This window comes from Neomonachus schauinslandi, chromosome 3 (assembly GCF_002201575.2).
Source record: "Neomonachus schauinslandi chromosome 3, ASM220157v2, whole genome shotgun sequence".
Lineage (NCBI taxonomy): Eukaryota > Metazoa > Chordata > Mammalia > Carnivora > Phocidae > Neomonachus > Neomonachus schauinslandi.
Genome location: NC_058405.1, coordinates 160277156 through 160291872, shown reverse-complemented (window position 1 = coordinate 160291872; position 14717 = coordinate 160277156). Strand labels below are relative to the sequence as shown.

At 43.7% G+C, this 14717-nt stretch overlaps 1 protein-coding gene across 1 annotated transcript in view; it reads right to left on the bottom strand.

The window, feature by feature from the left end:
* The window catches only part of BMPR2 (bone morphogenetic protein receptor type 2), a 195292-nt gene extending 192332 nt beyond the window's left edge, over window positions 1–2960 (bottom strand). Inside the window, exon 1 of the mRNA XM_044913697.1 lies at window positions 1908–2960. Within this exon, the coding sequence (XP_044769632.1) occupies window positions 1908–1983 (76 nt within the window). The 5' untranslated portion in view covers window positions 1984–2960. The remainder of the gene's footprint in view (window positions 1–1907) is intronic.
* Between the last annotated feature and the right edge of the window lie 11757 nt (window positions 2961–14717).

Below are 14717 nucleotides of genomic sequence, written 5' to 3'. Positions count from 1 at the left end.
TCTGTACTTCACTTGCCCTCTCTGTAAAAGGAACATAATTAAACCTAGAGTACAGAATTGTCATGAGGATCAAATGAGAAAATACATGTAAAGCTAGTAGAATAGTTGCTGGCACAGAGCAAGCACTCAATGAACACTAGCTATTATTGTTATAGCTCTGAAATTCAGCTTCACAAATTTTGGCATCTGGTACTATGTGTAATACTAAAGAAAAAAAAGAAGACTAATACCACTTTAAGTAGTGATTCTTTCAATCCCTCCGTTTTAAAGGACATTATTCTATTTTATTTACCAAATACGAATTAAATGTATTTTTAAATCAATGTTCTTTCCCTTACTGTTATCAGTTCTGATCACAAAATGATAAGCCTGTAACTATAAATGAGAATCTACATTCTAAAAAGGTTAAGAATAACAAAGAACAATGCAAAGTCTGTGTTCTGAGATTTCTGCTCATAAAATGACTGCTTAAGCCTAAAGCCTTTTACTCTCTTCATATTTTACAGGAATCACAAGACTTACAGCAAGAGAATTTAAATAGCTAACACACTATAAAGAAACCTAGAAAAAATTGTTCATTTTTATCCCAAAAGGAATTGTGATGTTTAAGGATAATGAAATGCCAGTTTCAAAATACATTCAGTTCAAAAGTTCGAATTCTTTTAATACTACATAGATTTATCATAAACATAATAGACATTAATCAACCAATATCAAAGGCACTAAAGGAAACGTCAAATTTTCTCTCAGAATTTTCCCAATGCATAGTTTTAAGGAAATAAGCAAGCAAACTCTGTGTCTAGCATAGCAATGAGAAATTTATTGAATGTGAAAAGTACACACTTGTATAAATTTAAAAAGTAATTGGAAAGCTGTTATATTGTCCTTTACTCAGTTTTAAATGCATAATCTATTTGGCCATCCTACACCAAACTTAAGAATTATATGTACAGTTCACTCCCAAAAATTTCTAAAAGCTTATCACCAAAAGACTGCTTGAAAAATAACTGTAAACAGAAATGAGGCTTTCTCTAAGGTGTCTGGGAACTAAAAAGAAAATATCCTAAGGAAAGGATGACTACCATTTCCCTTTAAGCTTAGTAAAATGTCAAAGAACTTTCAGGACTCAAATATGCTAGACATCTGATGCGAGGTCAAAGTTGTCTCAATGACAGGAACCAACAGATACCAGATGACTAAAATATAAAGTTATCGACCATACTTTCAAGCCCAATAGTAATTCCAAAAGCATATAAAATACGAGTGTATTTACGTTGAAAAGATGTAAATATAATTACCAAAATACTTTGGAACAAAATAATACAAACGACAATAATTAACAATATTATACAACGTATTAAGAATCTCAAAGTTCCGGCTTACTCAACATTTATCCAATTCATTCGGTAACATTTCGGAATAATGAAAGTAACATGGATTCCCAAAGAATGATCTAAATCTAAAAATAAGGTTAAAGTGTGTGTTCTATAGTTGATGTTCTTTTTACTGTAAGCCAAATCAGCTTCTTTACGTTAAAAAAAAAATCTACAGCTCTGTTTCCAAAGATCTCATAATAGACACTGTTCATTGGCGATTAAAATATTATTTTTAATCCCTGCATTACCTCACAGCTAAAAATGTCAAGATACCACACCCAATATGTCTTTCCCCCCCCCCGTGGGGGATGGGGAGGGGGGATATGGGAGTAGGGATTCGAAACTACACAAAACCAGGCAGGGTTATTTCCCTAGAAGGAACGGGAAAGGCGCGCAGGTACCGGACACGGTTCCCTCCACATTGATTGCGGGACGCGTCGCGAAGGGCGAGCGCAGGCCTCGGCCTCTGCGGGCTCCCTCGCCCGCCACCCGCTGGGGCAGTGGCCCGACGCGCCGCCCGGGGCTACTCACCGGCCGCAGTGCTGACCAGCAGGACGGTCCACAGGAGCGACGGCACCCACCGGGGCCGCTGCAGCGAAGAAGTCATCCCTGGGCCAGCCGAGAAGCAGCAGAGCAAAGAAATACGGAAAGTAAACACGGGCGGAGAGGTACGGCCGGGAGGCTGGTCCTCGCTCTCGTCTGACTTGTCCGGCCCGTAGGTATTACAATGCAGTTTGAAAGGACAAATGGCAGATGAGAGGACCTAGCTGCAGAGCTTTCATTCCGCTGCAGAAATTCCCTTCATTTCTCTCCCTCGCGGCTGGAGAGGTTCATTCGCCTAGGACGGGGTGCCTCGGCCACCCAAACTGAAGGCATGTCCGTGTGGAGAAGCAGGGAGAAAGAAAGCCCAGCAGTTATTTCCCTCGTAGTTTCACGATGTCAAAAAAATATCCAGGTCTGGGAGAAAACATATCCAGGGTGCAGGGGGGTGGAAAGCGGGGATTCGATGGCGGGGCTGAGGATCAGAACAAGTTCCCGACCGCCGCGAAGGGCGAAGCCGGGCGGGCGGCGGCGGCGCCCGGCCGCACGAGTCGCATCGCCCGTGGCTCCGGGAGGGCAGGATTCCTTTTTAAGTTTCGCTTCGGTGCTTCCTTCACTCGGATTTCGAGAACAACAAACCCCGTTCCTCGACTGAATCGAAAAAGGTGCCTGCCTCCATGGACAAAACCACACAGCCTTCAAGCCTTCGCCGGACAATCCTGCGAGGTTCTGCCAGGGCCCGGCCGGAGGGCTGAGGGGCAGTAGGAAGCGGGGGAGGGGAAGGGTCAGCAGGCAGGGCCCCGAGCTCCCCGAGACGGCGGGCGGAGAGGAGGTGCGGGGAGCTGCCCTTTCCAGCCCTCCCGGATTCGCTCCTCTCTCTCTCTCTCTTTTTTATTGCGGCCGCTCGATCTTGCCTGAGGTAAATTCCACGAAGAAAAGCCTCGTCTTCTCCCGTCAATGGCTCCTGTGAGCGAATCACAACCCCCCCCGAGGAAGCCGCTGCCGCTGCCGCCGCCGCCGCCGCCTCGTTCTCCCGCAGCTCTGGGCCCCGGGCGGAGCTCGGGCGTCGCGGGCTGAGGGCAGGGGGCGGCGGGAGGGCGGAGGTAGGTGGCTGGCTGAGGAGGGGGGTGGGCGACGGGGCGGCGAGACACCCCGCACCCCTCCGGGAAGCACTTCCAGTGGCTCCGAGCAGACCAGACACAAAGGGGGGAGTCGCCGCAGCTGCCAGTCTGCGGCGCTCCCGGTCACCGGAGTCGCCCCGCCTCCGCCGCCGCCTCCGCCTCCTCCCCAGTCTCCGGCTCTTCCCGGTCCTGTCTGTCTCGGGCCTGTGGTGCAGCGCGGGCGGCGGCGGCGGCGGCAGTGGCGGCGGCGCGAGGAAGCCCGCACTGCGCCTGCGCGCTCGCGGCCCCGCCCGGCCCCGCCCCTCGCTCCCGGGCTAGCTGAGAAGGACTCCGCGGCCCTCGCGTAGCGTGTCTCTCCCGGGCCGCCGAGGGCAGGGTGGGGCCGGCAGCCCGCAGTGGGCAGCAATGGCCTTTCTCCGTCATACACGTAAACCTTCCATACGTGCACTCTCGGGATCTGTGTATGTGTTTAAGAGAGAGCGGCCACATCTTTTGTCCAGCCTTGGCAAACTCCTCTGAGCTGGGTGATTTAGCCGCGGACTGAGGTGTCGCGGTCTCCTCCGGGACTCCTGGCGTAAAGCCTTGAGGGGCGGAACTGCCCTCGTTGTTTCTTGGGGCCGGAGCCTACCTCTCCGTATCCCAAAGAATCCAGAAGAACCCTCCTTTCCCAGAACTGTAGACCTTGGCCTCCTCGGGCTCCCCTCACTGACTCAAACAAAAGCCGGAACTGGAAACACCAGCCTAAATGGATATTTTTGCTCTTATCGGTGTACTGCTTCTCTCAAGCGCCCATTACCGTAGCCCTTCTTAGCTGACAGAAATATTGGACATTTGAAAGGATGCGAAGTCAGAAAGAAAACTCTTTTTTAAATTCCATACATTGTCCCACTGTGTATGCGTCTCTGTCTTTGCCGCGCGGTTTCCACTTCGAGGGTGGGCCTTTATTCACAAAGGCTGTGGGCCTTAGGGGCTTTTTAGGACATGTGAAAGGAAAATTGCGGTGAGGAGTTGCTGCCCCAGAGCAAAGAATGACAAGCACCCAAGGAAATGAAAAGGTCCTGTTGGTACCAAAGCTTCCTGGAAAGGATCTGTTTAGTCGGTTTTTCGAATTGCAAAAAACCCAAGCAACCAGGATAGGAGAAGGAATTCCTCCCCCACCCCCACCCCCGGCCCTGCAGGCTTTGCACACCTCCTGCGGGATCAGGTCGACTTGGGTGGGATTTTGCTGGGGAAAAGGGGAGAAAGTGACGTGCGTGGCGCCATGATCGGAAGTCTGTGTTTAATTCTTAACTGCCAGGTGGAAAAATTGCGTGGGAGGGCGATCTTCGAGGTGAAGTCTAGCCTTCCTTCTAATAAGAACAGTTATTCTGAAGGCTGGTTTGGCTGGTCTTTCATTGTGGGTAAGGTCAGTTCCAAAGACACATTCATACAAACACTCCTGAAGTCATACCCTTTATTTTCGTATCCAAGTCCCCTTTTATCTCTTTATCTGAACTTGATGTAAATAAACCTCCACATTCCTTAAACTAGTTGCTGTTATCATACTAAATATCTAGTATAATTACAGGTTTTGATAATGCCAACCCAGGATTCTCAGACTCTTTTTAGTGGAAATATTTTTGTACTGTTTACCCTTCAGGCAGAAAGAAATATTTCTATATAGTAAAATCCCTTAAAAAGAAAAAAATTAGGGGCGCCTGGGTGGCTCAGTCATTAAGCGTCTGCCTTCGGATCAGGTCATGATCCCAGGGTCCTGGGACCCAGCCCCACATTGGGCTCCCTGCTGCTCAGGAAGCCTGCTTCTCCCTCTCCCACTCCCCCTGCTTGTGTTCCCTCTCTCGCTGTGTCTCTGTCAAATAAATAAATAAAATCTTTTTAAAAAAAGAAAGAAATTAGAAGGAGCTTTGATTCATTACTTTATTACTATATTTTCTTTGCCCAAAAGGCCTAAAATAAGAAACTGGTATTGTTTTGCCATTTGACTTTCAAGACATAAGATCTAGCACTCAGAGAAATGGGATTTTAGTAAGTTAGAGATGCAGAAAGTTTATTAATTAGCAATATACTGTTCTTTCTCAAATTGGGATTAAGTACTTGGTTATTCTATTTTTATTTGCATAAAAATTTTCCTAAGAAATATTAAGTACCCTTATACATATTATAAATGTATGGTAAAATATATATAAAAAAGAAGAAGAAAGGAGCCTAGGAAATTCACATGAAAAAAATATATGCCACTGACTTGGTAGGAATAATTAGTAGACAACTAGATAGGCAACCCTTTTCCCTTTTCTGTTGCTCCTTGTAATATCTCAGTTGGGACATGGCTTTTCACTCACTATGAGAGAGACCATCAGAGAAGAACTAGAACTGGGCCATCAATATGTCCACGAAGACCAGACAGACAATACAATCAAGCTCAAGTGAAAACAAAGGATTGGCAGGGCAGGCAAGGTTTGTATCTGGGCTAGTCAGGGTAGGCTAGATTGTAACAAACATCTCAGCAGCTTATAGCAACAAAAGTTTATTTCTCACACATGTTACATGTTTGATACAGGTCATCAGGAAGCCTATTACAAGTAGGATTCATTGGGAAACAGACCCTGAAACTGAAATTTGCATTCAGGAAGTTATTAGGTAGTCCTCTCAAGAACAACCTTTGGGGCGCCTGGGTGGCTCAGTTGGTTAAGCGACTGCCTTCGGCTCAGGTCATGATCCTGGAGTCCCTGGATCGAGTCCCACATCGGGCTCCCTGCTCGGCGGGGAGTCTGCTTCTCCCTCTCCCACCCCCCCTGCTTGTGTTCCCTCTCTCGCTGTGTCTTTCTCTGTCAAATAAATAAATAAAATCTTTAAAAAAAAAAGAACAACCTTTGGAGACTGAGGGTCACAAAATCACTGGAAAAGGAGAACTTGAACTACAACACAGTTGCAGCTGAGGCTTCAGCCAGTCTGCAGGGAGCTTGGAGCTGGGATGGCCCTTCAGCATTGTCCTAAATTGGGACAGGAGGCCCGATCATTATACCCTCCCACCAACCTGTCATTGGATATGGACTGCACCCAGGGAAGGAAGGTGACCCTTGGATGAGAGGACTCTCTTTAGCCAAGACCAACCCTCAGAGGGGAACCCAGCTGAGGGGAGAGGTTGTGCTTTAGTCCTAAAGGGTGGATCTAGGGAGCTCAGGACAATATCCATTACATGGATTCTGCTCATTTTAGTCACTGAGGTAACCAGATTTTTGAAGGCTTCACTGAGATACATGCTTTCAAGATTCCTACAGTTAGGGTAGCACCTGGCTGGCTCAGTCGGTAGATCATGTGACTCCTGATCTTGGGGTCTTGAGTTCAAGCCCCATGTTAGGTGTAGAGCCTCCTTAAAAAAAAAGAGAGAGAGAGAGAGAGAGAGAAGATTGTTACAGTAAGGCTCATAAAATTTATTTACTAGTACTGCAGTGTTTTTGCTCTAACCATTAAAGTGCTTCCACTCAGAAGCAATACACCTCACCTCCAATCACATTTTATTGGCCAGATGACTCTGGCCAATATATAATACTTCAAGAGAAATATAATACTATACCATGTTACTAGAAGAAGAACATAAAATTTGATAACAGCCTTATTACCACCGTCATGTGCAAGGGGGAAATAATCATCAGTACTCTAATCACCAAAAGCCCAAGTAGAGTAGGAGGGTTTTCTAACATAAGGGGAAAACTCTGGCATAAGAAATCAAGAAATGAAGGGAGCAACACAGAAATCCAAAGAGACCAACAGTGTCTGCAAGACTGATGGATCTTCACGCTGTATTATGGCTCCTCATGGATTATAGCTTTCCTCTGAGATAGAAGACTTGTAAAAGGAAAGCTCTGGTTTTAGGAGGGGTCTGGGGAAACTAAGCAAATTATTAGGACAAGCATTAGAATGACATAGGCAGAATCCCTATTATATGAATAAGGACAAATAGGAGTTACCTAAGCTCAGAGATACTGAATATTTCTAAGAACAAACTTTATCATTATAAAGGGATGCTGTCAAAGAAAAATAGAAGAAAAACTCTTAACTCTAGAAGAAAAATAATACAGATGCCCAGAAGTTAGCTCTGGGACACACTACAGGGTCAAAATAATGAAAGGCAACTTGAAGCTGCTTAAAAACTTCAGGACTTAATCTTTAGGACTAAACTGAGGAATGGGACATGGCATAGTCTCCTTTTGGAAGATTAAGGTGTAGTTGTGGGGAGAGGGGAAAACCCAATTGTGCAGTAAAAGAAAAATGAGATTGGAGATTGACAATTGCCCCCCCCCTTGATAATCTCTGGACCTAAAAACAACTTTAAATTTCTCCCTTTCTAAAATAAGAAAAGCTTAGGGGCACCTTGTGGCACAGTCAGTTGGGTGTTCTGCTCAGGTCATGATCTCAAGGTCATGAGATCCAGCCCCCTGTCGGACTCTGTGCTCAGCGCAGAGTCTGCTTGGGATTCTCTCTCCCTCTGCACCCTGGCCCCCTAAAATAAATAAATAAATCTTTAAAAAAGGAAAAAAAATAAAATAAGAAAAGCATAAGGGCGCCTGGGTGGCTTAGTCGTTAAGCGTCTGCCTTTGGCTCAGGTCATGATCCCAGGGTCCTGGGATGGAACCCCACATCGGGCTCCCTGCTCGGCGGGAGGCCTGCTTCTCCCTCTCTCACTCTCCCTGCTGGTGTTCCCTCTCTCGCTGTGTCTCTCTCTGTCAAATAAATAAATAAAATCTTTAAAAAAAAATAAAAGCTTAAAAATAATAATAATAAAGCTTTGCTTTTGGAAGCTAGATCTATTGTCCCATTTCTTTCCTTCTCCTTTTGTCTAACTTTTGAAATTTTAGTTAGCCCAGCATCTGGAGTCACCCTTTCCTTTCCTTCCATTTAGAACAAAATAAAATCATCTGAGCTTCCTATCCTGAGTAAATAACAGCAAGAGAACCAGCTTCTCCCCAGGCATTGAAAGATCCCAGAGGAAGACCTATATTTTCCACAAGTTTACCTGATTTGCTCTGGACTTCTCTACTGATATCTTGTAAGAGCTTTTCCTTCCTGATGCCAGACACTGAGCTCTGACACTATTTATTTTCGAAGCTACCCTAAAATATGGTAAAATTTTTACTAAGACTTAGACTTTGGAAGAAGCAGGAGGAGGAGGAAAAATATAGTTGACACTTGAACAATGCAGGAGTTAGGGGCACCAATCTCCATGCAGTTGAAAATTCACATATAACTTTTTTTTTGCATATAACTTTTGACTCCCCCCCCAAACTTAAATACTAATAGCCTACTGTTTGACTAGAAGCCTTATCGATACCATAAACAGTCAATTAACACATATTTTGTATGATATATGTATTATATACTTATTCTCACAGTAAAATAAGCTAGAGAAAAGAAAATGTTATTTAAAAAATCACAAGAGGGCACCTGGGTAGCTCAGTCAGTTGGGTGTCTGCCTTTGGCTTGGGTCATGATCCCAGGATCCTGGGATCAAGCCCCACGGTGGGCTCTCTGCTCAGAGGGGAGGCTGCTTCTCCCTCTCCCACTCCCCCTGCTTGTGTTCCCTCGCTGTGTCTCTCTCTGTCAAATAAATAAAATCTTAAAAAAAAAGAAAAGAAAATCACAAGGAAGATGGGGTCCCTGGCTGCTCAGTTGGTAGAGCCTATGATTCTAGATCTCCAGATCATGAGTTTGAGCCCCACATTGGGCATAGAGCTTACTTTAAAAAGAAAAACAAACAAACAAACACACAAACAAAAACTAGGTGTGCTTGGCTGGCTCAGTCAGTAGAGCATGTGACTCTTGATCTCAAACCCCATGTTGAGTATAGAGATTATTTAAAAAATAAAATATTTAAAAATAATAATAAAATAAAATAAAATATTTAAAAAAATCATAAGGAAGAGAAAATACATTTACAGTACTATATGTAGTTATAAAAAAAATTTGTGTGTAAGTGGACTCACATAGTTCAAACCCATATTGTTCAAGGGCCAACTATGTAACATAGTAAAGGAAATCTTAAAGCAAGATTATCAGATATCACTGCTCCCAAAAGTCTTTGAGCCACATATATACCTGCTCAATAGATTCCCTGCCCCTTGCCCAACTCTGAAAGTAGTATTCCTTACATTATGGCCACTAGCCATGTTCCTAGAATCCAGTCCTGTCCTCTCCCCCCATCCAGCTGAAATTCATCCATTCCTCCATCCATCTTTTTATTCATTTATATAACCAACAGATGTGTATTGAACTATGTGCCAGTCACTATCCTAGGTATACTGATACAGCAAGGAACAAGACAGCCAAGTTCCTTCCTCTCATCCTCTCATAATATTTACCTGTATTCATTTTTGATGCTGTTTAACAAATTACCAACACTTAGCAGCTCAAAACCACCCATATTTACTATCTCACAGTTTCCATACATCAGGAGTCCAGACACGGTTTAGCAGGGTCCTCTGCTCAGGTTCTCACAAGGTTGCAATCAAGGTGTCAGCCAGGTGGCACTCTCATCTGGAGGGCTGACTGAGGAAGAATCTCCTTGTAAGCTCATTCAGGTGCCAGGGTCTGTTCTCAGCTCCTAGAGGCTCCTAAAGTTCCTTGCCATGTGACCCTCTCCATAGGTATTCTCATAACCTAGTAGCTTAGTCAAAGAACAGAGAGAGTCTCTCTTACTCCAGTATGTTAAGACAGAATTTTATATAATCATAGGAGTGGCATCCCGTCACCTTTTCCATATTTAGTTGGTTAGAAGCAAGTCACAGTTTTGACCCACACTCAAGAAGGGATTTTCAAAGGGTATAGATGATTGGGGATCACCAAGTGATCACCACATTACCTTTTAGAGAGACAGTATGAGAGGGACAGATGTTCTACCTTAAAAGGACTTATCAGATAAGTCCTATTTGGGTAGGTACCACTTGACCCCCGAGGTATCACTTGATCTCTGCTAGGCAGAGATCTGGTAGAAGAGTCTTTTTGGCTTAGGAAACAAGCAAAGGCCTTGAACTGGTTAGAACAATCTTGGCATATTTGAGGAATAAAAAGAAGGCCAGTTTTTACACCTGAAACTAATGTAACATTATGTGTCAACTCTATCTAGATTAAAAAAAATAATTTAGGGGCGCCTGGGTGGCTCAGTCGTTAAGTGTCTGCCTTTAGCTCAGGTCATGATCCCAGCGTCCTGGGATCGAGCCCCACATCGGGCTCCCGGCTCCACGGGAAGCCTGCTTCTCCCTCTCCTACTCCTCCTGCTTGTGTTCCCTCTCTCGCTGTGTCTCTCTCTGTCAAATAAAAAATAAAATCTTTAGAAATAATAATAATAATTTACAAATATTTTTTTCCAATTGAAATGAGAAAGAAAAAAAAGAAAGAAAAAAGAAAAGGAGGCCAGGTTATTGGAGCATGGGAGATGAAGTTAGAGAGGTAGGCATGTGCCATGTCATACAAGGCTAGTAGGTAATAATAAGGGTGTGGATCATTTGCCTATTTGCTCTCAGTTCATTACCTTCCCTTTTCTTCTTTGTTCAGGGACTGACTCCTACAAACTTAATTTTCAAGACTCCCTTGTCCACTGGCTTCCAGTTAGCTTCAGCCTATGGGAGGTACAAGGTTAAGTTAAAACTGCTTAGAATGACACAAGGCTCCCTTCTCACTCATTCTTCTGTTCAACAAATAATTATTTTCTATTGTGCTCCAGGCTCTATTACTAGGCTACTGTGGATACAATAAGCAAAACAATCAGTCTCTGCTCTTGCAGAGCTCTGTGATACCAAAGAAGTTACACTTCCTCAAAAACACATGCCTTTGTGCTTGCTGTTTTATTTGCCAAGAATGCACTTTGCCCTTCTGACTATCTCCTTAATTTTTGTTCACCACACAACACCCAGCTCAAATAGTACTACCTCTAAGAAGATTCCCCTGATCCAGCCAAACAGAATTAATTATCCCCTTTTTTCATTACTTTTTTTTTTTTTAATAAGCTCTAGGCCCAACATGGGGCTTGAACTCACAACCCTGGAGATCAAGAGTCACAGGCTCTACAGACTGAGCCAGCCAGGTGCCCCTTCTTAGCATTACTTCTATACCTTTTATAAGCTTCTAATATTGTGCTTGTCAAGCTGCATTTTGATTACTTGCTTTTGTTTTCTCCCCTACTAGATTAAAAAGAGGGATGATCTCTTATTTATCACTCTATCCCCAGCAGTAAGCACAGTAACTAGTGTATAACAGGTCCTCAATAAAGACTGTTGAACTGAATTGGAATTGCACTGCCCTTATGACAGGGTGAATAGGGATGGTGCTGAGATCTTGGAATTCCTACAATCTATAAATCTTCCATTTGACCTAGGAATAGGGTAGTTAGGATAACAACTGATCCGGCGCCTGGGTGGCTCAGTCTTTAAGCGCCTGCCTTTGGCTCAGGTCATGATCCCAGGGTCCTGGGATTGAGCCCCGCCTCCGGCTCCCTGCTCAGTGCGAAGCCTGCTTCTCCCTCTCCCACTCCCCCTGCTTGTGTTCCCTCTCTTACTGTCTCTCTCTGTCAAATAAATAAAATTTTTTTTAAAAAAAGGATAACAACTGATCTTCATGAACACCGTCATCTTGCCTCTGGCTATATAAAGGATACTTTCATGTTTCGTTCTACACTAAAATAGGCTTTTTCAAATTAGGATCACTATTTAAGTCATGTTATTACATAGACAGTATTAATTCTTCAGACCTAAGTTTAAGAAAGCAGGAAGTGACATGGCAAACATTCACTAACTTAGATTAAGTCGAGGGAAAGAGCACCTGAATCAATGAGTCAATGAGATCTGACTCATGGGATATATATTTTATTTAAAGAAACCAGCGTGTCAAAGTAATGAGTTAAACTTATATGAGTCTTTTTTTAAAGATTTTATTTATGTATTTATCAGAGAAAGAGAGATTAAGAGAGAGGGAAAGCACAAGCAGGGGGAGCAGCAGGCAGAGGGAGAAGCAGGCTTCCCGCGGAGCAGGGAGCCCGATGCGGGGCTCGATCCCAGGACCCCAGGATCATGACCTGAGCCGAAGACAGACGCTCAACTGACTGAGCTACCCAGGCGTCCCAATCTTAATAATGAGTCTACAAAAGAGCATGAAATATTGGCCCACTTAAAATAAAAATGATGGGCACCTGTGTGGCCCAACTCTTGATTTTGGCTCAGGTCATAATTTCAGGATTGTGAGATCTAGCCCGGTGTCAGGCTCCATGCTGCATGGAGCCTGCTTAAGATTCTCTCTCTCCCTCTACCTTTCCTCCCCTCTCTAAAAAAAAATTTTAAAAGTTAAAAAAATAAAAGAAAAATGTTTCTTGGAATCTTATTCATGTTTTCAGTTGACTTGCTAAGGAAATTTTTTTCATAGATAACATCAGGTCAGCCCCTGAAATTTGTTCATATTTTCAATACATTTATATTTATATAAATGTGTATTTTATAGGATTAGAATCTGAATTTATATTTATTTATAGTTTACATGATTACAATCTGAAAATAATTGACTTTAAGATTTATGCTTTTGGGGGCGCCCGGGTGGCTCAGTTGGTTAAGCACCCAACTCTTTTTTGTTTTTTTAATATTTTATTTATTTATTTGACAGAGACACAGCGAGAGAGGGAACACAAGCAGGGGGGAGTGGGAGAGGGAGAAGCAGGATTCCTGCGGAGCAGGGAGCAGGATGCGGGGCTCGATCCCAGGACCCTGGGATCCTGACCTGAGCTGAAGGCAGACGCTTAACGACTGAGCCACCCAAGTGCCCCCTCTTTTTTTTTTTTTAACATTTTATTTATTTTACTTGAGAGAGAGAGGGAGAGAGCACAAGCTGTGGGACCAGCAGAGGGAGAGGGGAAGCAGACTCCGCACTGAGCAGGGAACTGACGCAGGGCTCGATCCCAGGGCCCCAGGATCATGACCTGAGGTTGGGCTCTGCATTCAGCAGAGAGTCTGCTTGAGAGTGTCTCCCTCTGCCCCTCCCTCTGTGTGCACCCGCATGCTCTCTCTTTCTCTCTCTCTTTCTCAAATGAATTTTTAAAATCTTAAAAAAAAGATTTATGTTTTTATAGGATAAATTAGCTCAAATTCTTCACAAATATTATTCTAAGAATATCAATGAAATTCTAGGACTGTATCCTAAGAAAGTATTAAAAAAGGCAGACAGGGGGCTGCTTGGGTGGCTCAGTCAGTTGAGCATCCGACCCCTGATTTCAGTTTAGGTCATGATCCTAAGGTTGTGAGATCAAGCCCCATGTCCCCCCCTCCCTCTGCCTCTCTTCACCCTGCACGCTTTCTCTCTCTCAAATAAATAAATAAATCTCAAAAAGAAAAAAGAAAAGGTAGACAAGCTTTGGTTGTTTTGTTTTGTTTTAAGTAATCTCTACACCCAACATGGGGCTCAAACTCAGAACCCCAAGATCAAGAGTCACATGCTCTACAGACTGAGCCAGCCAGGTGCCCCTAACACTTTGGTTTTAGATCTGCTATTGATTCTACTTCTATGGTTCTGTGACTTCGAACAAATCATTTCATTTCTCTAGGCCTCAGTTCCTCATCTGTAAGATAAGTTTGGACTAGCTATCCCTGTTTCTTTTCAGCTTTAAAACCCTTTCAATTTGGGGGCGCCTGGGTGGCTCAGTCGTTGGGCATCTGCCTTCAGCTCTGGTCGTGATCCCAGGGTCCTGGGATCGAGCCCCACATCGGGCTCCCTGCTCCGTGGGAAGCCTGCTTCTCCCTCTCCCACTCCCCCTGCTTGTGTTCCCTCTCGCTATGTCTCTGTCAAATAAATAGAATCTTTAAAATAAATAAATTAATTAATTAATTTTAAAAACCCTATTTTTTTTAAAGATTTTATTTATTTATTTGAGAGAGAGAATGAGAGAGAGAGAGAGAGAGAGCAGGAAGGGGGGAAAGGTCAGAAGGAGAAGCAGACTCCCTGCTGAGCAGGGAGCCCGATGCGGGACTCAATTCCGGGACTCCAGGATCATGACCTGAGCTGAAGGCAGTCGCTTAACCAACTGAGCCACCCAGGCGCCCATACTCTATTAATTTGTATCACAAATTTCCTATTTTAGAAAAACTACATTTAATGACAGGTTTCATCTCTATCCTAAAGGACACAAGTTGAAAACAATTTTAAGAAAAAGCCTTTCTACAGTATGTTATTTTATATTAGTGGAAATGTAGTCATTCTTTGTTTAAACTTACTCATGAAATAGGTGGAACTATTTGTATAATTTTGAGTCCTGAGTTATACAATGTTAAAGGAAAAAGATCACTGTTTTTTATATTTTTCTTCCCTTTTGTTTCATTTTTCTTCTTTTTTAAATATTTTTTTAAAGATTATTTATTTATTTATTTATTTGACAGAGAGAGACACGGCGAGAGAGGGAATACAAGCAGGGGGAGTGGGAGAGGGAGAAGCAGACTCCCCGCTGAGCAGGGAGCCCGATGGTGGGGCTCAATCCCAGGACCCTGGGATCACGACCTGAGCTGAAGGCAGACCTTAATGACTGAGCCAACCAGGCACCCCCATCTTTCTTCTTAATGTGTGTGATTCCCACTGTTCATAGCCAGAATGTAGAAGCAAGTGATTTTTTCCACTTATATGCTAATATGTGATCAAAGTATATAATTTACCCTTT